The sequence below is a fragment of the Pan paniscus genome, chromosome 3 (assembly GCF_029289425.2).
Source record: "Pan paniscus chromosome 3, NHGRI_mPanPan1-v2.0_pri, whole genome shotgun sequence".
In the NCBI taxonomy this organism is placed as follows: Eukaryota; Metazoa; Chordata; class Mammalia; order Primates; family Hominidae; genus Pan; species Pan paniscus.
This window is the reverse complement of record NC_073252.2, coordinates 85,987,105-86,011,179: the sequence shown is the minus strand read 5'-3', so window position 1 is coordinate 86,011,179 and position 24,075 is coordinate 85,987,105. Positions and strand designations below refer to the sequence as shown.

The 24,075-nt window shown below is 40.8% G+C and overlaps 1 protein-coding gene, 1 long non-coding RNA gene and 1 other non-coding gene across 5 annotated transcripts in view; 1 reads left to right on the top strand and 2 right to left on the bottom strand.

The window, feature by feature from the left end:
• PKD2 (polycystin 2, transient receptor potential cation channel) overlaps window positions 1–1,978 on the bottom strand; it is a 70,053-nt gene extending 68,075 nt beyond the window's left edge. Inside the window, exon 1 of the mRNA XM_034958903.4 lies at window positions 1,279–1,978. Coding sequence (XP_034814794.3) covers window positions 1,279–1,873 — 595 coding nt within the window. The 5' untranslated portion in view covers window positions 1,874–1,978. The remainder of the gene's footprint in view (window positions 1–1,278) is intronic.
• On the top strand, window positions 1,111–23,762 carry LOC117980007 (uncharacterized). Of its 3 annotated transcripts, none has more exons than XR_008625180.1 (5): window positions 1,139–1,241; window positions 4,885–4,935; window positions 9,213–9,366; window positions 19,598–19,754; window positions 23,218–23,762. It is a non-coding gene; the product is annotated as an uncharacterized LOC117980007 (long non-coding RNA). The 3 variants fall into 3 exon arrangements; XR_008625178.1 differs by having other exon boundaries at window positions 19,598–19,789; XR_008625179.1 differs by lacking the exon at window positions 4,885–4,935 and having other exon boundaries at window positions 1,111–1,241; window positions 19,598–19,789.
• On the bottom strand, window positions 9,210–9,374 carry LOC112439757 (U1 spliceosomal RNA). The gene has a single exon (XR_003027993.1). It is a non-coding gene; the product is annotated as a U1 spliceosomal RNA (small nuclear RNA).
• Window positions 23,763–24,075: the final 313 nt, after the last annotated feature.

Genomic DNA, 24,075 nt, shown 5'->3' with positions numbered 1-24,075 from the left:
ATATTTCTGAAGCGCTAACAACATGACAAATACATGCTGCACATTTTATGTCTTAACTCATTTAATTCTCCCAAAGAGTCAAGGCCTAAGCGTTATGATCATCTCTTTAAAAAAAAAAAAAAAATCCAAAAATTGGGGATCAGAGAGGTTAAGTAACTGGCTCAAGGTCATACAGCTAATGAGTGGTGGAACTGGGATTTCAGTGTAGGCCTGACCTGGTTTTAATCACACTGCTGTAACAACACCTGGATTGTTTTTGTGCAAGACTTTCAAAACTGACAGAAGGAGAAGAACAAGAAAAACTCAACTGAGAATGGAAACTCTTAAAAATATAGATTAAAATAATTTGGAGGGTAAAAGCAAATGAAATACTTTTCCAAGGATACCTCAGACAAAATTTGTAAAAAGAGAATTTCCTCTGGTACTGGAAAATTCATGTCCTCTTACTGGGCACTGGCAAATCTGAAAATTCCTCTTCTGCCTTTTGTAGAGCTGGGCGCACTGGACTCAGACACATTTATCAGCTGCTATCTGGTGACTTCATCATTTTGGTGGAATTTCAAAGAACATTAATTTAGTTATTTAAAAACATACTTCAAATTTTTTTAAAACAATGTAATCTTTCCTTTGCAACTGTTTTTAGAAAAATGTCTAGAATTAGAAACGGCCAAATAACTTCACGGATATTATTTTATTCTATTTGTGGTCTTAACAGCTCCCACTCCCCAAAACAACCACACACATCACCAAAAAAATGCATCAATGACAATCTGCCACACTCCTCCCACAACTTGACATTATATGTACTGTACTGCTACCCTTTTCAGCCCGGGACAATGGAGTATCCAGGCAAGAAGGAAACCACGGGTGACTATAACATTTTCCTTTAGATTTTGTGACATTGGCAAATATGCAGTTGCAACCACCATCAGTTACACAAGTAATGTTCATTTTTTCCTCTACAAGAAAAAAAAAACCCAGATGTACTCTTTCACTCTAATTAGGCTTTCACTAATTTTCAGTAAAAAAGACCATGGTGACATATCCTGAAGAAGGAGGTATCCAATAAATGTGCACCAACAAAAGAGCAGTGGAATTCCGCGCTGGGTACCGGAAACAGGGCAGCACTAGCGGAGGTGGGGAATGCGCTTCCAAGGGAGGCGGAACGCAGAGGGGATGCGAGATGGAGCCCGGGGAGCTGCCGCAGCGGGCGATGGCCCCGGCCGGCGCCGGCCGTTCTGGTTCGTGCATCTGCCGCTGCGGGTCGCGCGCTCTTACCTCGCAGCCCGCGAACCAGCCTCTCCGCCCAGGCCACTCGGGGCGGCTGCCCTTCCAGGGGGAGGTGGCGATGCAGCGGGTCCCCGCCGCCGACCGGGCTGGGGCACGGCGGGCCCTGGTCCTCTCGCCGGCGCCGCCTCCCGCTCGGGTGGCCCGCGCCGTGGTAGCCCCCAAGTCCCCGGCTCCGCGCGCCCACGGAGCTCACGGCCGAGGAGGCGGCCGACCTCCGGCTGCCCGGGCGCCACTCTACGTCCATCTCCACCACCATTCCGCCTTCTTCCCCTTCCACCTCCTCCTCCTCCTCCTCGGCCTCGAAGCCGGGGTTATCGCGGCTCCACGCCTGCCGGGAGCACGACGAGAGCGGAGGAGAAGGGGAGGCCGCGGCTCCGGCCGGGGCGTCCCGCGCGGCCGCCTGCCGGATGCGCTGCATCTCGATCTCCAGGCCCCGCTGCTCGCGGAGGCCGCCCGGGGCGGCGAGGCTGGCGCCCACGGCCGCGCAGCCAGCCATCAGCCGGCCCGGGTCCGGCGCGCGGGGCGCGGGCGGCCGCTTGGCGTCCCCGGGCTGCTGAGGCTGCACGCGACTGGAGTTCACCATCGCGGTCACTGGCGTCCGGCGCGCGGGTGCGCGGCGCCGCGCTCGGCGCTGTGCGCCTCAGGAGCCATGTTCCTTTCTTCCCGGCGCCCGCCGCCGCCTGCTCCCCGCCCCCGACCTCCCCGCGGTCCCGCGTCCTCTCGCCCGCCCCTTTGGCCCGCCTCCCTCTGGCCTCGCCCCGCCTCGCCCATCCGCCGCGGCGCGCTGAGCGGGGAGGCGCGAGGGAGCCGCCCCCGCGGTCTGCGCGCTCGCCCGTCTGCTCCCGAGTCCGCGTTCCAAGTGGAACCGGAGCCCGGGCGCGGGCGCCCACGTTCCATTCCCGGGAAGGCCTGGGAAGGGAGGGAATCGCTCACCCGCCAGCCCGCCTGCAGGGAAAGGGCTCCTGGAGCTGTCGATGCCTGCCCGACGCTGAGATAACTCTTGGGTCCCCGTTATCCACCAGCCACTTCTGCCTCGATTCACCAAAGTGCAGGGAAAGAACCTTTTGGTGAGATGGTGTGAATTAGCGACATCCAGCCTGAGCTGAAGTCTCCAGCGGGGCAAAGAAATCTTTCCATTTGCAAACTACCAAGGCTGACTTGCTGTGCATTTGGCGGGCCTCCTGCCCCTGATTCTGCTGATTTGGAGATGCTTTCTCGCTCTTTGGTTGGCTTCTGTCTCCACACATTGTGGGGATCCCAGGGATTCGTCATAGGACTCTCGGATCGCTGGTGCCTCCACCGTGATCTCCGGTCTCCCTGCGGCCAGCACTGACTTAGTAGCAACAGAATCCTGCATGAGGGCCTAGGCACAGAACTTTATTTCCACTCTTCTGAACACATCTAATGTGATGCTCTGCAATTGTCTGAAATTTATCCTACCCTAAGTCATTATCTTTCCCCTTCTCTGGAACCTGCTTCACTTCCCGTATCCCAAGGTGAGGTTTGGGGCCTCGCTGTCCTCCTCACTTCCCAGGCCACTCTTCTTCATGGAAGGCTCGCGGTTTACCCTCCACCGCCTACACCTCATCTTCTTGTTACTTTTGCCCCACAGATATCACCCTGATATGATCTCTGTTTCTCACTCCTGCTGGCTTGATCTTATGTCTTGCATTATTCCGCATTAGAACAATTGATCCCTGTCAACTCCATCTCTATTCTCCACGTCGGTGTCCTCACTATTTCCAGGTTATATTGCAGAACCAAAGCTGCTTATTTGTCACGTTGATACTTAGACACCTCTGTGGGCTTCTGGCAGCTGAAAGGATAAAATTTAATTTCTGTGGTTTGGTTTAGTAAATTCTCATAATCTGCTCCTGTATTTGTTTGTTAGGGCTGCCATAACAAAGTACCAGAGACTGGGTGGCTTAACAGAAATTTATTTGCTCACCTTGTCTCTACAAAAAATACAAAAATTAGCCAGGCTTTGCGGTGTGTGCCTTTAGTCCCAGCTACTCGGGACGCTGAGGTGGGAGGATCGCTTGAGCCCGGGAGGCAGAGGATGTAGTGAGCCGAGATCGGGCCACTGCACTCCAAGTGACAGAGTGAGACTCTGTCTCATAAAGAAAGAAAGAGAGAGAGAGAAGAAAGATAGAAAAAAAGAAGGAAGGAAGGAAAAAGAAAAGAAAAAAATGTATTTTCTCACGAGGTGTTGGCAGAGTTGGTTTCTTCTGAGGCCTCTCTCCTTGGCTTGCAGATGGCCCCGCTTTTGTGTCCTCACGCCGTCTTCCCTCTTCCCTCTGTATGCGTCTGTGTCCTAATTGTCTATTCTTATACATCATATTGGATTAGGGCCTACCCTCATGACCTTGTTTTCACTTCATTACTTCTGTAAAGACCCTGTCTCCAAGATGGTCATGTTCTGAGGTAATGGGGGTTAGGACTTCAACACAGAAATTTTTGGGGGGACACAATTTAGCTTTAGCAGCTCTTAATGTACTCCTCTAGCATGGCATCCCATGCCATCCATCCACCTTAATGAATTATTCATTTGTTCTCTAGGCACATATAACATGCTGCTAATATTTAGGTAATTATGGCTACCTATTACCTGATCCTGCAGTTTATTAATTTAGATATTCATGTTCTTCTCTTAACTGTGAGCTTCTCAAAGGCAAGACTGGTGGGTCTGGAGCACAGCCCTAGCTCATGCTATTCATCAGTTCATTCTGAAGACATTTCCTGTGCCCTGAATTAAGGTCTGGGCATGTAGAGCGGAGTATGATACAGCCTTGGCCCTCAAGAGGAGACAGACCAAAAATGAGAGATTACCAAGTGGGTTAAGGGTTATGGTGCCTGTCATCCAAGGAACTTCTGAAGCTGAAGATGTCCTGAATAGCACCAGCAGCACTGCAGAGTCGAAGGATTCTTACAGACACATTCCAACAGAGGAGAGCCAGGCCTGGAAAGAGAATGCAGAATCTGAGCCAAAGGGTCCTCTGGAGAATAGGCCTAGTACAATGTTTTCAAATTGTGATCAGAAGATCTCCAGCATCACTTGCAGCTCTTGCTAAAAATATAGATACTGGGTCCACATTCCAACCTTATTGACTCAAAATCTTCCGGATTCCAGTCCTGAAATTCTGAATCTTCACAGGGGATTCTCAGGCATCCAAAGTTTGAGAAGCACCAATGTGTTCCAAATGGAAGAGGTTTCATAAATATTTCCCCCACATTTCTATACTTCACTGTTAGCACTAGTGAGACAATCATCTGGAATCCCAGACTTAGAAGAAAATTCAGTGGTCTTTGAGTCAGGTTACTCTATGCTTGTGCCTGCAGTCACTAATTCGTTGTAGGGACCCTGGAGCCAGACTGCCTGGATTCTGATTTACTCACTACTTCCTAGCTGTGTGACCTTGGGAAAGTCACTTTATCTCCTTGTACCACCAAAAATGAGGATAATGATAATGCCTACCTCATAGGGTTGTTGTGAGGATTAGGTGAATTAATACATGTGTTTTAGTCCATTCGGGCTGCTATAAAAAATATCATGTAGTGGGTGGCTTATAAACGATGAACCTTTATTTCTTACAGTTCTGGAAGCTGGACGGTCCAAGATCATGCTGCCAGCAGATTTGTTGTCTGGTGAGGGTCTACTTTCTGGTTCATAGACTGCACCTCCTAGCTGTGTCATATGGTAGAAGGGGCAAAGAGCTCCCTCGAGCTGCTTCTCTAAGGGCACTAATCCCATTTGTGAGGGCTCCAGCCCCATGATGTAATCATCTCTCAGAGGCCCCACCTCCTTATACCATCACTTTGAAGGTTAGGATTTCAATGTATGAATTATGGGGGGGAACACAAACACCCAGACCATAGCATGTGGAACACCGTCTGACATGTGCGTGCTAATAGTGTTAGAAGTAGTCTTAGCTCTTATATCTTAATTATGATAACTGTTTTCATCTATGATAATTGCTTTTGTGGATGTCTTTGTTAGTGTTAGAAGTGGTCTTAGCTCTTATATCTTAATTATGATAACTATTTTCATCTATTATAATTGCCTTTGTGGATGTCTTTGTTCCAGCTAGGCTGTGAGTTTCTGGAGGGCTCCATGCCAATCCTAGAGGCTTCTATAACAAATACTTACTAAACACCTACTATATGCCAGGCACAATACTAGGAGAGACGGCAATTCATTAAATAGGGGAAAAGCCCAGCTCTCATAGAGGTGAGCTTATATTTTACAGAGTTTGAGGGGATTTAGAAGAGAGATTGCCCAGGCTGGCGTGGGTAGGGAAGGTAGGTAGGGCCAGATCATAGGAAGCCTCAGATGCGTGTTAAGGAGTACAGACTCTCTATAGTTAATGATAACATAAATAGGCCTTTTTTTTTCTTTCTAGAGTGTCAGTTCCTATTTAAAACAAAATCTGAAATCTTCTTCCTGAAACTATATCCTCACCCTTAAAAGAATTCAAATTGATTGGAAATGTGTCTGCACATACATAATTCAGAGTTATATGTGTGCTTACCCAAAATTTTCTTTACAAATTATTGCAAGAAATGTAATCATTAAAAATTCGCAGCAATTTTTGTGTAATACCACTTAAATAGCATTTGGTCCATTGCACCCTAAATCTTACATTTTGGAGTTTCAATATTAATTTCAATCTTAATTTTCATAAACCCAACACCAGCCATCTAATATATTTCCTGTTCAAATACTTATTCATTCCTTCTGGCTTACTAAGGTTCCCTTTTGTGCTTTTATGTTAATTTGTTTCTCCCCTTTAGAGTGCCCAGCTTTTGCTCAAGCAGGCCCTGAGGCTGTAAATTTCTCTCCCTACCCACGGAATTCCTTCCTTTAATACCCATCTGAAGACCTTACTTCTAATAAGAAATTTTCCATTATTAAATAAGTGACATGCACAAAGTTTTTTTCATCTCATTTCCACAATCCTGTTGTCACATTACAAATTTCCATCATCTGTAGCATCTGGAAATACCGAGTGGGATAGATAACATGGCCTGGCTGCTGTTTTTTTTTCTTTTCATCAGTGTGCTAGATCTTCCTGGACACGCTGCACAAATCTCACCTCAGTCTTAGTGCCACCGTGGACGCTGGAAGGAGCCATTTTAAAAGGCAACCTTAAACAGTTCAGTCTAATTTAATATTAGTGGCCTCCACACCTCTGACTCTTGTATTATTAGAATTGCCTGTTTGGCTTTTATTTTCCAGTGTGAACTGATGAAACAGACACAAACTGAAGTACCCGTTGGTTTTGCGGTCTCCACCTCGAGAGGAAATCCAAAAGGAGTTTCTGGCATGTGTGGTGTTGCTTAGCAATTTACCCAAACAAACATGTTTCCTCCTCATTTTTTTCCCCAGTACTTATTTACTCAAGAACATTGTAAAATCAATTTTTACCACTTGACATCTGAAATCATTAGAAGAAAATCTGGTGTTTTGGGCTTTATGAGAAGAACTGCTAACCACAGTAAGACTTTGACTTTACTTTGTTTCTCATTTTGCTGCTTTAATAACATAAAGCTAGGATTTGTGGCCTTCTTCATGATAGATTTTGGATTGGATTGGCCTGCACACATCCCTGTCTCTGTGGGGTTATCTTGGCACCATAATTGACTGGCACCGTGATCTTGATGACCTAATCTCTCTATCTCAATTTCCTTCTCTGGATAATGAGGTTAAATACCCATCTTATAAATCCCCCACAGAATTTTTGTTGAGGACTAATGAAGGAATATTAATAAGTTTATAAAACATGTATTGAGTGTCCGCTACATGCCAGTCACTGTGTTGCATTCCAGAGTGACAAAGATAAGACATGATTTCTACCTTCAACAAGATCAAATCTTATAGTTAAACTGCCTGGAAACATCCATAGATCATTCTCAACTTCTCTACCCATAAAAACTTAGCAATCTTTCTAGACTCAGACTTCATCTCTCCCTGGAACTTTCCATAGACACAATCTTGGCCCCCAGCCTGAATTGACATGCCTCTCTACCCTGTAAACCTTTATTCCAACATTTGCCACCTTATACTGAAAATATCTGTTCACATAGACGTCTTCGTGAGTGGCACATAAGCTCCTGCAGAGCAGGGACCCTGGCTTATTAGCAGCTCAGCAGCCAGTCCGTTTTCTAGTGCAAGTTTTCTTGGGGACACCCCCACCTACCCACCTCTGCTGCCATTCTTAGCCTATATGTGTCTCAGGTGTGGCTGACACCACTGCTAGCTCCCAAGTGGTGATTGTGGAGCTCAAGTTTGCCCAATCAGCATCACGTCTCCTTGGCCCCTGTGAATGGTATTTCACGAGTATGTTATCCTGTTCTGTTAAAAAAAAAATTAGGCCAGAAATTTTTTTCCAGTTGTTGGAAAAGAAAAGCTTTTCTTCCCACCAGATTTAGAGTTTTAAAGATGTAAGTCCAGACAAGCTGGCAGCCAAAATGTTGATGCTCAGGGGAAAAATGGCGCCAACAACAGAGATACAAAAAATATTTATAATGTGGATACTGGAAGAATACTAAAATTGAACTAATGTTTGGGTGGCCATGCTATTCAAGAACATTATGAAATACATTTTTATTGTGTGCCATCTCCTGGTTTTGTCAGATGCAGATATGATATTTATTATCTATATTTTTATCCAAGTTCAAAAGAATTTTGAACAAATTGGGGCCAAGAACAGAGTTCTTTGAAATACTGTGTGCGGCTCTTCTCTTCATCAACTCTAGTTTATTCACTAATACTCTTTGGGTATAGTTGTATTTTTAAAAAAACTTTAAATCCAATTTTCACTAGCCCAGATTTTTCCAAAGCTTATCAGATTTTTTTTTCAAATACCTTTTGATGCCAACATGAATGAGGCTTCCAGCATTCCCAGATCTACCAGACTTTGCAGAGTACCTGTTTTATGTCCCCTTCGTACAATCTTAGATATGATTAGGATGCTAAAGAAGTTGTTTATGCCTGCAAGAAGCTTGTAACTAGCTTGCTATACATGGATAAAACATTTAACCAATAAGAGCTTTATGACATTATTCTGGGAAGGTTTTTTTATTTTGTTTTATTTTAAATAAAGATTCTGGAGTCGAACTTCTAGGGATTCTGATTCATTATGTCTCAGCTAGGTCCTAGGAATCTGTATTTTAAGAGAGCAGATCAAAGAGACAGAGAAAGACTAGGTTCTCAGGACATCATTTGAACCCCTGAGTTAGAACTAATTGAAGCTAGATCCACCCCTGGACTCCATGAGCCAAAAAATATCCTTTTAAAAAATTAAAAAAATTATTTCAACTTTACCCTTGCCCCTTTCCCTCCCTCCCTCCTCTTGTATTCCCCACTGTCTATTGTTGCCATCTTTATCCATGGGCACCCAAAGGTTAGCTCCCACTTATAAGTGAGAACATGTGGTATTTGGCTTTCAGTTACTATGTTAATTTGTTTAGGTTAATGGCCTCCAGCTGCATGCATGTTGCTGCAAAGGACATGATTTTATTCTTTTTCATAGCTTCATAGTATTCCATAGTGTATATGTACCATGTTTTAAAAAATCCAATCCATCATTGATGGGCACCTAGATTGACTCTATGTCTTTGCTATTATGAATAGTGCTGCAATGAATATACAGGTACACATGTCTTTGTAATATTATTTACAGCATTCCCATCAGCAATAAATAAGAGTTCTTTTTCCACATCCTCAACAGCAGTAGCATTATCAGTGTTTTGGATTTTGGCCATTCAAATGGGCGGGCAATTGGATCTCGTTGTTTTAATTTGCAATTCCTTATTGATATATATGTGGAGCATCTTTTCATATGCTTAGTTGCCATCTGTATATCTTCTTTGGTAAGGTGTGTGTTCAGGTTGTTGGCTCATTTTTTCCTTTTATTTACCAGGGAAAAGCATGAATGCAGTATGCTACTACCACAAATTACGCAGTTGAGTTTCCCACATTTGGAGAAATCACAGGGATCAGCAAGCCTTCAGTGGAATAGAGAAGCCTTGCCCTAGGAAAAACTACCCTTGTGGTCATGGTATCTACCCTGCCTGGTAAGTCTTTTGGGCCTATTTTTCAATTGGGTGGCTTATTTTCTTGTTGAACTTTAAGGGTTCTTTGTATATTTTGAATCACAATCCTTTATCAGATAGGTCTTTTGCAAATATTTTCTCTCAGTCTGTGGCTTATCTTCAATTTTTTTTTAAATTTGTCAACTTTTTTCAGTAGCTGATATAGTTTAGCTCTGTGTCTCCACTCAAATCTTATCTCCAGTTGTAATCCCCACATGTCAAGGGAGGGAGGTGATTGAATTATGAAGGCAGTTTCTCCCATGCTGTTCTCGTGATAGTGAGTGAATTCTCATGAGATCTGATGGTTTTATAAATGGCAGTTTTTCCTGCATCCTCACTTCTCTCTCCTGCCACCAGGTGAAGAAGGTCCTTTCTTCCCCTTCCCCTTCCGCCATGATTGTAAGTTTCCTGAGGCCTCCCCAGCCATGTAGAACTGTGAGTCAATTAAACCTTTTTCCTTTATAAATTACCCAGTCTTGGATAGTAGCTTTATAGCAGTGTGAAAATGGACTAATACAGTAGCCTTTGACCTGTCTTCTTAAAGATAAGGATATTAGCAAATGTAAACTTTTTACCAACAAACACCTTTTAAAATAAATATCTTTTACATTTGCCAAAGTCTATAAACTTTCATTTTGTTGTACAACAGTAAATATAACTTATTTTATATATTTAAATTTTTCATTGTTCACTACCAGTACTTTTTTAAAAGCATATTATCTTTATAGATAGTCATTAACATATTGTTAAATTTATATTTTATGGAAGATAGTTCCTAGTATTGTTTAATTTATAGAGATAAAAGAGAAAATATGCAGATCCAACTTCTAAGAGCATTCAATATTACACACCAAGCTTATTCCTGAAAACAATGACCCAGAAAACCACATGAAAGAGTTTTATTATGGATATCCTAAAACAAGTAACTGTAAGTTTCAGATATATATAGAATATTCCACAGTTCCTATAATAAAAATTCATGAGTTTTCTGATCACCTTCAATGTTTGTGCTGAGTTACACACCGCTGTTACATTAAAGCAAACCATTAAAAATAAAGCTAGTTTTCTCTCTTTTTTTCAACTTTTATTTTAGACTCAGAGGTATATGTGCAGGTTTGTTACCTGGGTATATTGTGTGATGCTGAGATTTGGGGTATGAAAGATCCTGTCATCCAGGTACTGAGCATAGTACCCAATAGTTAGTTACTACCAGTACTTTACAAACATGAATTTTTCTTCCTTGAATTTTTTTTCTCTTTATTTAATCCTTCTGGAGTAGATTTTTTATTAGGTTTTTTTTTGTTTGTTTGTTTTCAAAGAACAATTAATGTTTTCAAAGAAGAATTAATGCTTCATTATTCCCCAAAACTGTTTAAAATTAAGAAGGCCTTTCTGTTACCATAGACATAAAACGAATGGATTGGGCATTATATTTTTCGGTTTAATCTTTTCTCCTCCTCTTTAGGATTTTCTAAATATTCCTCCACTTTCCTCTGCCATTAAATGTTGTTAATGGGAAAAGTAGGAGGTCAGATTAAACCCACTGTTTTTCTCTCAGGCTGAGTAGATGACTTTCTTTTATTATGATTATTATTTGGCCCAAAAGTTATGTCTGTTTAGTGAAATTATTATTATTACTATTGTTATTGTTATCCTGCTCTCAGATACATCTTTCTGTTGGTTATTCAGCATAATTATTTACCTAGGAGATATTGTGCATGTTTAATCAGCAAATTCAAATTTTCACTTATTTTAACAAGGTTTTCTTCTTTTATAATTTCAAATAATCTGCTGTTTCATTAATTCTGTAAATTTAGCAATACCTATTATGCATATGTTGAGCTACTGTGTCATGTTTCCGTATTATCTCCTTTCTAATTTCTCTTTCTGTCATTTTCTATTTTTATTTTTAATAGGATTTTAATAAATCTTGACCTTCATATTATTGTCCCATTCATGATTTTGTGGTTTTAAAGGTGGCTTTTCTTTTCCTAATTATTTATTGAAAATCTTTAATTCCTCCTGTGAATTCTGCCAGCTTGCTTTTCATTTTTCCATGGTCATGTATTTTATTTTATATTTTTCATTCTTTTTTAAAGTTAAAATTATTTTTAAAGGATTTCTGTTCCTGGCTCTGATGGAGCAACAGGGACAGATTTACCCTCTCACTTAAACAAAATACAGACAAAATTTATAAAGGATGGCTCTCAAACATGGGACAACAGGCAGTATAAACAGTAATTTTTCAAAGAAGATAAACAAAGGAAGTAAACCCTATGGTTTCTCTACTGATTCCCTAGAGAGAGATTTCAAGCTATCAGTCTCACTCAATTGAGAAGACAGAGTTCGTTGAGAATTTGGGGAAAGTCAAAGTGAACAGAATTCACAAAGAACTAAAAAAAAGAGTATTGTGCAGAGAAAGAGCTCCAGCTACCTCCACAGAGTTTCCCTTGAGTTTTCAGAGCATGCGTCTGGGGAACCCATCTGAGGCAAGGGAAAGAACTACCAGAAAGAAGCAGGTGGAAAAATTCCTGATATTCACATAGACCGGGAAGTTTCTCAAGTTTTTGTCATCGAAAGTGAAGAAATCTTATACTGTATGAGGTGTTGAAGAGAATACTCAGAAGGACAAGGCCTCCGTAGTAGGACCAAACTAGCCTAGAGTAAAGCCTGGTCTGCCTTGTATGACTCCTTGTGAAACTATTCTGCTGAGTATGTCACCAATTTTCTAAGCGAATCTAAGTGATTCCAAGTAATAAGTTGAAATTTTCACTATTTGTATGTTTTTATTGATTATTCATTGTGGTTGTAATAGTTTTTGGTTTATAATATTTTGTTGGTCTGTTATTTGCTGCATAGTGGTTTATGATAGTTATATCTTTATTGGATCTTTAACAATGTAGAATAAGTTCTTTGTTTCATTTCATGTTATTTGTTTCCAAATTTTACTTCTTATTTAACAGTAATATTGCAAATCTTTAAAAATGTTTTACTTTATTTGTAAGGAAAACACCTAAAGCAAAGTGAAACAAAAAATGATGTAGGATCTATTATTATTATTTTCCATCATGTGAATCTTTGTCTTAACAGAGAGGCTTCATCTATTTATATTTGTTGTTACAATTGATTTCTTTCATCATTCTGTTATTTCAGTGTTTCTCTTGAAAAATAGGGTCTTGTTATTCAATGATTTAGTTTTCGCTTTATGTATCATTTTCTTTATTTTGTCCTTCATATTTTGCAAGCTATATAGCCTCTGTTAAATTCCATTAATGGATATCTTTAAGCACTCTTTGACATGTAATTTTCTAATGTCCCAGTAAGTAAAGAATTTGTCAACATAAAATGTGTGTGTAGGCCAGTTGCGGTGGCTCATGCCTGTAATCCCAGAACTTTGGGAGGCCAAGGTGGGTAGATCACCTGAGGTCAGGATTTTGAAACCAGCCTGACCAACATGGCGAAACCCCGTCTCTACTAAAAGAATACAAAACTTAGCCGGACGTGGGGGCACGCACCTGTGGTCCCAGCTACTTGGGAGTCTGAGGTGGGAGAATCGCTTGAACCTGGGAGGCGGAGGTTGCAGTGAGCCGACATCGCGCTATTGCACTCCAGCCTGGGTGACAGAGCAACTCCATCTCAAAAAAAAAAATTAAAAAAAAACACAAAAATGTATGTGTATAATCCTTGCACATACTGCTACCAGGGTTATTTTTATCTCTAATCCACATATATTGCTTTATCTGCAGGAAAATTAGTTTTCAGAATTTGATGTAGCCTTATTTCCATCTCTATTTCCTGCTCAGTTGTGTTCTGGGATTTGGCATCTCTGCTCTGATAAATAAAGATATCAGGGAAAGGGTACAGTACAGAACATTACTGTCCTTCAGATCACTAATGGAAGGTGGAGGAATTACTGCAACCCTTTCTTGTTGGCACAAGTTCTTCATCTTTGAGTTAGCCATCAGACAGTGGGCAGGTATGAAGTGGTTTTGTCGTCTCTCCTCTTTTTTTTTTTTTTTTTTTTTTGAGACATGGTCTCACTCTGTTTCTGAGGTCGGAATGCAGTGGTGCAGTCATAGCTCACTGAAGCCTTGACCTCCTGGGCTCACAGGATCTTCTTGCCTCAGTCTCCTGAGTAGCTAGGACTATAGGCATGACATCACCCTTGACTCTCTTTCTTTTGTTCCTTCTCCCCTCACCTCCTCTTCCTGCTGCTTCTTCTCTTTATCCTCCTCTTTCCCCCTTTCCCCCTCCTCCTCCTGTTTCTTGATTTCTTTTACCTTAAGCAAAATCTGGGGAAATCTGGAGTAAAAATCTGCTTACACTTTTTTGTCTTCTGGTTAGGAGAGATTAGGATATACTCAGATGATTCATTGGTGTAAATCTTCTTTATTCTCTGTCTTCATGGGCATTTTAGTGAAAATTAGAAAAGGCAGTATGATGGGAGACTAGTTATGTATCTTTTTTTGTAATTAAACTTTTTACTTTGAAATAACTATAGATTTACAGAAAGGTACCAAGAAATATACAGGGAGGTCCTGTGTACCCTACACCAACCCTTCCTCAGTGTTAACATCTTACAAAACCAGGTACAATATTGGAACCAGAAAATTGACATCAGTATAATCCATAGAGCTTTCTCAGGTTTCAGTTATTGCATGTGTGCATAGCTCTATGCAATTTTATCGCACATGTAGCTTTGTGTAACTGTCATCACCATCAAAATAAAGGTATCATCACCACAAAACTACCTCATGTTACAACTTTATAGCCACACTGCTATATCTCCTCCATCTCTAATCTCTGACAACCACTAATCTGTTCTCCATCTCTGTAATTACATTATTTCACAAATGTTATATGAATGAATTCATGCACTATGTGTCCTTTTGTAATTGGCTTTCTCCATTCAGAATAATTTCCTCAAGGTTCATCCAAGTTGTGTGTATCAGTAGTTCCTTCCTTTTTGTTGCTGAATAGTATTGCATAGAGTGCATACAGTGCTACAGTTTGTTCAAGCATTTGCCCATTCAAGTACATTTGGGTAGTTCCAGTTTTGGACTATTACAAATAAAGCTGCTCTAAACATATACAAATTTCTGTATGAAAATAAATAAGTTTTCATTTCCCTAGGATATATAGCCAAGAGTGCAATTTGTGGATCATAGGTAAGTCTAAGTTAAAAAAAATGCCAATGTATTTTCCAGAGTCGTTATGCTATATTACATTCCTACCAGCTGTATGAGTGATCAGTTTCTCCACATCCTTGCCAGCATTTGATGTTGTCACTAATTTTAGTTTTAGTCATTCTGATAGGTGTGTCATAGTGATATGCTATTGCAATTTTAACTTGCTTTTCTCTGATGGCTAAAGATGTTGAGCATCTCTTCATGTGTTTATTTCCCATCTATATATCCTCTTTGGTTAAAATGTCAGGGCGTGTCTATTGTCCATTCCCTAATTGGATTGTTTGATTTTTAAATTTTGACTTTTGAGAATTCTTTGTGGTTTAATAAAAAATATATTTCATCTTTGTCCTTGTTTCCAGGCATACAGCTCCTAAAACACTTGGACTGTCCTGAGTGGCGAGTATCTTTTGTTTGCTAATAAGATGACTGGTGGCCAGGGTTCCTGGACAGCTTCAGGACAGGGGCTGGTAACCAGAGAGAGCAAACCATGATTAGAGAGTTGAAACTTTTAGTCTGTCTCCCTAACCTCTGGAAAGGGGAGAGGGGCTGGAGATTGGGTTCAATCACGAATGACCAATGGTATAAACAATCATATCTGTGCAATAAAACCTCTATTAAAAACTCCTAAAGCATAGGTTTCAGGAAGCTTCCAGGTTGGTGAACAAATCAAGGTGCTGGGAGGGTAGTACACTCAGAAAGAGCATGGAAGCTCTGCACACCCCTCTTTCCCCCATACCTTGCCTAATGCATCTATGTTATTTGGCTGTTCCTCAGTTGTACCCTTTATAATAAACCAGTTGTATTAGTTTGTTCTCATGCTGCTAATAAAGACATACCTGAGACTGGGTAATTTATAAAGGAAATAGGTTTAATTGACTCACAGTTCAGCATGGCTGGGGAGGCCTCAGGAAACTTACAATCATGGCAGAAGGGGAAGCAAACATGTACTTCTTCACATGGCAGCAGCAAGAAGTGCAGAGCGAAGGGTGGGAAATGCCTTTTATAAAACCATCGGATCAGCCAGGCATGGTGGCTCACACCTGTAATCCCAGCACTTTGGGAGGCTGAGGCGGGCGGATCATCTGAGGTCGGGAGTTCGAGACCAGCCTGACCAACATTGAGAAACCCTGTCTCTACTAAAAATACAAAATTAGCCAGGCATGGTGGCACATGCCTGTAATCCCAGCTACTCAGGAAGGCTGAGGCAGGAGAATTGCTTGAACCTGGGAGGCGGAGGTTTCAGTGAGTTGAGCTCATGCCACTGCACTCCAGCCTAGGCAACAAGAGTGAAACTCGGTCTAAAAAAAAAAAAAAAAAAAACCACCATCGGATCTCTGGAGACCCCACTCATTATCACGAGAACAGCATGAGGGTAATTGCCCCCATGATTCAATTACCTCCCACTGGGTTCCTCCCACGACACATGGGGTTATGGGAACTACAACTCAAGATGAGATTTGGGTGGGGACACAGCCAAAGTATATGACGGGTAAACATGAGTAAATGTTTTTCTGAGTTTTTCTGAGTTGTTTTTAGCAGAGTATTAAACCTGAAAGGAAGTCATAGAAACCCCTGAATTTGTAGCCAAGTTGGACATTAGTTATGGGTACCCTGGAGATCCAGAACTGGTGAGGACTGGTGTCTGAAGTGAGGACAGTCTTGTGAGACTAAGCCCTTTAACTTGTGGATTCTGCACTGTGAGTAGTTAGTATGTAGACCTTTATATTCTAGATAAAAGTTCTTTGCAGGATGTGTGGTTTGCAAATATTTTCTCCGGTCTGTAATTTGTCTATTCATCGTTTTAGCAGGAAGTTTCACAGAGCAAAGGTTTACATTTTTATGAAGTCTAATTTATAATTATTTCTTTTTATGGATTATTCCTTTGGTGTGCAGTCTAAGAACTATTTGCCTAGTCCTAGGTCTGAAGATTTTCTTCTATTTTTTTTCTAGAAGTTTTATAGTTTTATATTTTACATTTAAGTCTTTGATCCAGTTTGAATTAATATTTGTATAAAGTGTGAGGTTAAGGGTTTTGTTTTTGTTTTTGCCTATGGATATTCAATTGCTCCAACACTATTTATTGCAAAGACCATCTCTTCTTCCTTATTAGATTGTTTTCCTTCTTTTGTCAAAAACAATTGGGCATGTTTATGTAGATATATTTCTGGGTTCTCCAGTCTGTTCCATTGATCTATGTTTCCATTCTTCTGCCAGTACCACCCTTTCTTGATTACTGTAGCTACATAGTAAGCCTTAAAATCATAAAGAGTGATTTATTGTTCTTTTTCAAAATTGTTTTGGTTATTCTTAAAGCCTTTACCTTCCCATATAAATTTTAGAATAAATTTCTCTATGTCTACAAAAAATGGTGATGATTTTTGGATAAGAATTGTGTTAAACCTACAGATCAATTTAGGAAGAACTGACCTGTTTACTATGTTGAGCCTTCCAATCTGTGAACATGTTGTGTCTCCCCAAGTATTTAGGTCTTCTTTTTTGTAATCAGCATTCTGTAACTTTCTTTATACAGATTCTGTACATGCTTTATTACAGGGGTCTCCAACCCCCGGGCCACAAACCAGTACTGGTCTGTGGATTCTTAGGAACCGGGCCACACAGTGAGAGGGGAGTGGTGGGCGAGCTGGCATTACGACCTGAGCTCCACCTCCTGTCAGATCAGTGGCATTAGATTCTCATAGAGAACACAAACCCTATTGTGAACTGCTCCTGCAAGGAATCTAGGTTGCATGTTCCTTATGAGAATCTAACTAATGCCTGATGATCTGAGGTGGAACAGTCTCATCCCCAAACCATCCTCCCCACTCCACCTCCTGCCAGTTCATGGAAAAATTGTCTTCTATGAAATTGGTCCCTGGTGCCAAAAAGGTCACTGCTTTATTAGATTGACACTTACATATTTCATTTTCTTTGAAGCAATTGTAAATGGTATTGTGTTTTCGATTTTGGTTTCCATTTGTTCATTGTTACAATATAGGAATTCAGTTGATGTTTGTGAGCTGATCTGTATTTTGCAATCTTAACAAACTCTTAGTTCTAGGAGTGTTTTTGTAGATTTCTTAGAGTTTTCTACATAGATAATCATGTTATCTGAAAATAGAGACAGTTTCATTTTCTTTTCTCCAATCGGTGTGCCTTTTAATTCTTCTTCTTGCCTTATTACAGTTCATAAAACTTCTAGTGCTATGTTGAAAAAGAGTGTAAGAGATGACATTCTTTTCTTTCTTTTTTTTTGAGATGGACTCTCCCTCTGCTCTGTTGCCCAGGCTGGAGTGCAGTGGCACGATCTCGGCTCACTGCAAGTTCTGCCTCCCGGCCTCCAGGGTTCACACCATTCTCCTGCCTCAGCCTCCCGAGTGGCTGGGACTACAGGCACCCGCCACCACACCCGGCTAATTTTTTGTATTTTTGATAGAGACGGAGTTTCACCATGTTAGCCAGGATGGTCTTGATCTCCTGACCTCGTGCTCCACCCGCCTCAGCCACCCAAAGTGCTGGGATTACAGGCGTGAGTCACTGCACCTGGCCAAGAGGTGACATTCTTGCTTTTTTCCCAATCTTAGAGGAAAAGCATTCAACCTTAAGTATTCGTCCTTAAGAATGATGTTAGCTGTAGATTTTCCCAAATGCTCTTTATAAGGCTGAAGAACTTCCCCTCTGTTCCTGAGAGCTTCTGGGTGTTTTTGTTTTTGTATTTTGGTAAATTTTGAATGGATGTTGAATTTTGTGAAATACGTTAGCCACATCATTGATATTATCATGGTTTTTATTCTTTAGCTTCTTGATATAATAAAATATATTGATTTTTAAATACTGAACAACACTTGCATACCTGAGTAAATCCCCCTTGATCGAGATGCATTATTCTTTCTATTGTTGAATTTGATTTGCTAACATTTTTGTGTCTACACTTGTGAGAGATATTGATCTATGCTATTCTTTCTTTTTCTTTTGACGCTATCTTTGTCTGGTTTTGATATCAGAGTAATTCTGGTGTCATAAAGTGTATTGGAGAGTGTTCTCTTCTATTTTCTGGAAGACAGACAGTGTGTAAAATTAGTGTTAATTCTTCTGTGAATGTTTGGTAAAATTCTCCGGTGAAACCATCTGGGCCCGGAGATTTCTTTTTTAGGAACTTTTAAATTATGAATTGAATTTCTTTACTACTTATAAGGCTATCCAGGTTATCAGCTTCCTCTTGACTGAGTTTTGATAGTTTATGGTTTTTAAGGGGTTGGTTAATTTCTTCTAAGTCGTTGAATTTATGAGTATAAAGCTTTTCATAGTGTATTGGATTTCCAGGGCTGCTGTAATGAGTACCACAAACAGGGTGGTTTAAAACAACAGAAATGTATTGTCTCACAGTTCTAGAGGCCAGGGCCTGAAATCAAGGAGTCAGCAGGGCCATGCTCCCTCGAGACCCATGGGGAGAATCCTTGCTTGTCTCTTTCTAGCTTTGGTGGCTGCTGGCAATCTGCAGTACTTCTTGGCTTGTAGCTGCATAACTCCAACCTCTGCCTTTGTTGTCACATGGCATCCTCCCTGTGTGTTTCTGTCCTCAATGGCCTCTTCCTATAAGGACATCATCATACTGGATTAGGAGCCCACCCTGCTCCTTGATGACCTCATCTTAACTAATTCCACCTGCAATGACGCTGTTTCCAAATAAGGTCACATTCTGAGATATTGGGGGTTAGGACTTTAACATTTCTTTTTGGGTTGGGGGAATACATTCACCTCATAACAGTAGTCTTCCTCTATTAGCCCTTTAATGGCTGCGGGATCTCCCCTGTTTAATTCCCGATATTGGAGATTTGTGTCTTCTCTCTTTTTATCTGTGTCCATCTCACTAGAAGATTTTCAATTTTATTAATTTTTTTTACAAAAACCAGCCTTTTGTTTAATTTTCTCTGTTGCTTTCCTGTTTTCAATTTCATTGGTTTTCACTTATATCTTTACTATTTCCCTTCTTCTGCCTATGATGGTTTGTTTGGCTTTTCTTCTAGTTTCCTGAGATTGGAACTTGGATTATTTACTGGACCCCCACCACCACCCGAGGGGTCTCAGGAGGCGCTGCGAAGTCCAGCCTGGCTGCATCCTGCATGGTGTCAGCTCCTGCTCTGCTTCCTCTCCACTGCCTGTATCTGGAATGATAAAGATGATGTATGGGAAATGCAAGTGTTTGAGCTATACCTAGAGTAAGCCCTCCCCTCCCTCTTTCTCCCAACCTTCAAAAAGTTAGAGGTATCATTTCCTTACAAGAATTTTGTTCTTTTACTCAATAATAACTTCAAAATGAAACCTCGATACATTATAAATGATGTCAGTAATACTAAGGACACCTTTGGCACCCTACTTTTAGATTTCCCCTTAGGTCTGCCCCACATTTTTTTGGTGGAGCCTCAGAGGCCACCGCTCTTTTCTCTTTCTGGTTGCTGATCTATGCTCTTTCAATGTGACTAGAAGAGCAGATTCAGCTACATAGGTCTTTGGGACTTACGTGTTTGCATCTTTGGGGGAATATTATCAGAAATTTGGATCTAATATGCAATATCTATCTACACTCTGGATTAAAATAATCACATTGGATTAGTCAAACACGAGTCACTATGGTATTTAGAATAAAATAGATGAGTCAAAAGAGTCTGCACTGAAATAACGTTGAAGTTCAACTTGCAATGTTTTAGAGAATGCATGCTTTCTGGATGTTTTGAGTGGAGAATATAATTATGCTTCAGTAAGTGAGCTACTAAATTGAAGACGTATAAAAAACTACCTTATGAAATTGTGAAGTAGAAAATAATCTTTTCTTTAATCTCTACAAATAGGTTTTTAAGGTCCTTTTTGCATGCTCAGTACAGGTCAATATCAGAATTGCTCATTATAGTTCTTTGCCTCTGACTTGCTCCACTGACAAAGCTGAATCCCATGGAAACTTGGCCATTATGCTATAATTGCAATCAAACAGGATTTGGAGCAATTGTTACCAGAAACTTGAAAAACTGGGGGTGGCAGAGGAGAAAAGGCTATGCCAGGAACCAGGACAAATACTTTGATTCACAGTTAGGCCATATCATTGCCATGGGCAAGGGATGAAAAGATTGTCTGACTAAAGAAGACCTGCATCAAAGGGAGTATCTACAGGGTTATTGAAAAATGCATAGGTGATGGGAAATTGGTCTTGACACTTTTTTTATTTATAAAAATTTATGAATGCCTTTTTTATTATCTTGTGAGGTGAATAATGAGGGAATTGTTCTGAGACTTTTATATCTATGTCTGAGACACTATCTGATGGACATTATTCATTGTACATTTTTCTGTTCTCCCTGCTCTATCCTCTTACTTCCAATTTTTGGAACATTTTTAAACCTTGAGAAAAGTTAAAAGAATAATATGCTTTTCCCCATAGTTTCTTCTCTTTCTGTATACCTTTTTTCCGACTTCTTACTAATTTTTTTCCCCTGATGACAGCCTACCATTGAATTTTTTTTTTAACACTGTAGAAACAGCCTTTATTGGTTGCAACATGGATTGGAAGAGGAGGGTGTATGATAGCTCCCACTCCTGGGGCAGCACCCACAGACTCAGTCGCCACTTTCCAAAAAGCTAAAAAGAAATTTTATTGTGTATATTTAAGGTATACAACATGATGTTATGGGATGCATATAGACAGTAAAATGGCTTCTGTAGTGAAGCAAATTAACATACCCATCATCTCCTATAGATAGCCTTTTTTATGTGTGTGGCAAGAGCAGCTAAAATCTACTCATTTAGCAGAAATCCCAAATACTGTACAATTTTATTAATAGTAGTCCTCATGTTGTACACTGGATCTCTAGACTTGCTTATTCCCCATGTCTGCTACTTTGTAACCTCTAACCTACATCTTCACATTTCCTCTCCCAGCCATTATTTTCTGAACCGCTGGAAAGTAAATTACAAAAACCATGGCACTTCATCCCTAAATATTTCATTATACTTCTCTCAAGAGTAAGAACATTCACTTTCATGTACAATGCAATGATCACATCTAAGAAAATTATCAGTAATTTCGCAATATTGTTTAATATACTGTGTATATTCAGATTGCCACAATTATCCCCAAAAGGTTTTTTATGGCTGTGTGTCTTTTTCAATCCAGGAGCCAATCAAGGTTCATGTTTTACCTTTTTTTTTTTGAGACGGAGTTTCACTCTTCTTGCCCAGGCTGGAGTGCAATGGTGCAATCTCGGCTCACCACAACCTCCACCTCCTGGGTTCAAGCGATTCTCCTGCCTCAACCTCCCGAGTAGCTGGGATTACAGGCATGTGCCACCACACCTGGCTAATTTTGTATTTTTAGTAGAGAAGGGGTTTCTCCATGTTGGTCAGGCTGGTCGGGTACTCCCAGCCTCAGGTGATCTGTCCTTCTCGGCCTCCCAAAGTGTTGGGTTTACAGGCATGAGCCACCACGCCCGGCCCATGTTTTACTTTTCATACCTGGGCATTTTTAATCTATTTTATACCTGGTATATTTTTAATCTAGAATACTATCTCCTCTCTTGCCCTTTTTCTCTCATCAAATTGTCTTTTTTGTAGGATTGGCAGACTTAGAAAATTTAGAAAAGGATGCTCAGTTAACCTGAATGTCAAATAAACAATGAATCATCTTTTAGCATAAAATGTCCTGTGCTCATACTAAAAGCTAATTTGTTGTTTATCTGAAAATCAAATTTAACTCAGTATCCTGTATTTTATCTAACAACTCTGCTTTTTAAAAAGTTCAGACTGCCGGGTGCGGTGGCTCATGCCTGTAATCTCAGCTACTGGGGAGGCTGAGGCAGGAGAATCACTTGAACCCGGGGCCGGGGGGAGGTTGCAGTTAGCCGAGATCTCGCCACTTCATGCCAGCCTGGGTGAAAGAGCGAAAATCCGTCTCAAAAGATAAAAAAAAAAGCTCAGACCAGTTCTATTATAGAGTAGCTCAAATTCTGGATTTGCTTGTTTTCTAGTCATTTGATTTTGTAAACATTTTTTACAAAAATTTCTAGATGATGTTGCATATTTCTTATTGCCTCACACTGGGTGGTACGTATCTACAAGTCTCATTTGTGAAATTAAGTTTAATTACTGGCTAAAGACGGTGACTGCAAATCTCTCTGGTTGAAAGCACTTTCTTTCTTTTGGAATTATTAAATAATTGTGGGGTAATATTCTGAGACCAGGTGAATATTCTGAGACCAGGTGAGATGTTCTCAATCATCTTCTGCACAATAATTTTAACATTCATTAGTGATCACTTCCTCAATTATTTCCTTGTGGGTTATGAAATAATTTTTTAATGTTAGCATTCCTTCTAGTTTTATTACTAGCTGGCATTCATCTGTAAAGAAGAATTTTCCTTCTTTAATGCTCTTTTGTAGTATCACTATATACTAGTGGAATTTTAAAAATTCAATTTGTTATAATTCGTTACTGTCATTATTCTGTTATTGCTCAAATTACGCCAGTTTTGGCCAATGGAAGCCCCTTGCAAGTCTGCTCTTTGGTCCCTTGGATATAACCCCATTTTGTCCTTTCGTGCTTGCTTTCATCCTATCATGAAAAAATGTCCCAGGCTCATTTTTGTACTCTTGTTGTCTAGGAGGAATCAGCCTTTTCCCCTGTCAGTTTTGGGCCTCCCTGCTCCAAATCCATTGTCTCTGCCCTGCTCTGTGATACTGCTGGAGATGGACCCTGTGAACGTGCTTCCTTTGCCAGCTGGCACAGTGGCAAGCTTTGTCAATAGAGGGCACTGGAGGGACACTGCTGTGCACACAGAGCACCTTGTGGCACTCACCCTCCAGCTAGCCTCCTGCTCAGGTGGCCTGCCGCATGGTTTTCCTTCTTTGCTGGCCTCAGTCTGCTGGAACCCCTGTGGGAAGTCTCTTGTTTTCCAACTTGAGCCCACCAGTTGGACCGCTGTGGACCAGCTCTGACTCAGGATAACACAGCAGACTTCTCTGCCATCCCTTGGGCTGTGACTGTACCCTTTCCAGTGAAGTCTGAATCTCAGGAGAGGGACCCTCCTTTTGCAAGTTGTTCCTTATGTGGGCACTTTCAGCCCCATGGTATTGTTAATGTTCTCTTATTTCTCTTATTCTCTCTGGTTAATCTCCTCTTTCTAGTTAATAATTCTTTAAATTAAAATTTTCCCTGTTCAAATGACTGGTCTCTTTTCTGTCTTCTGAATGAACCCTGACTAATAGAGAAGTGATGCAGGGAATAGTTGTTAAATAGTACCACTATTCAAATAAGTGATTCCACGAGTAACTTGGTCATGCCCTTGGATTTGAGCACAGTGCCAAGCCCCTTGCCAAGCATGCGGGAACAACACCATCAATCCAGCCATCACCTGCAGGTGAGTGTGAGGAAGTGCCCACTGCAGCAAGTATGCTGGGAGCCTAAGGGGCTGCTGCACCTGACTAATGATATCTACAAGGACTATGGCATGGCATTGTCT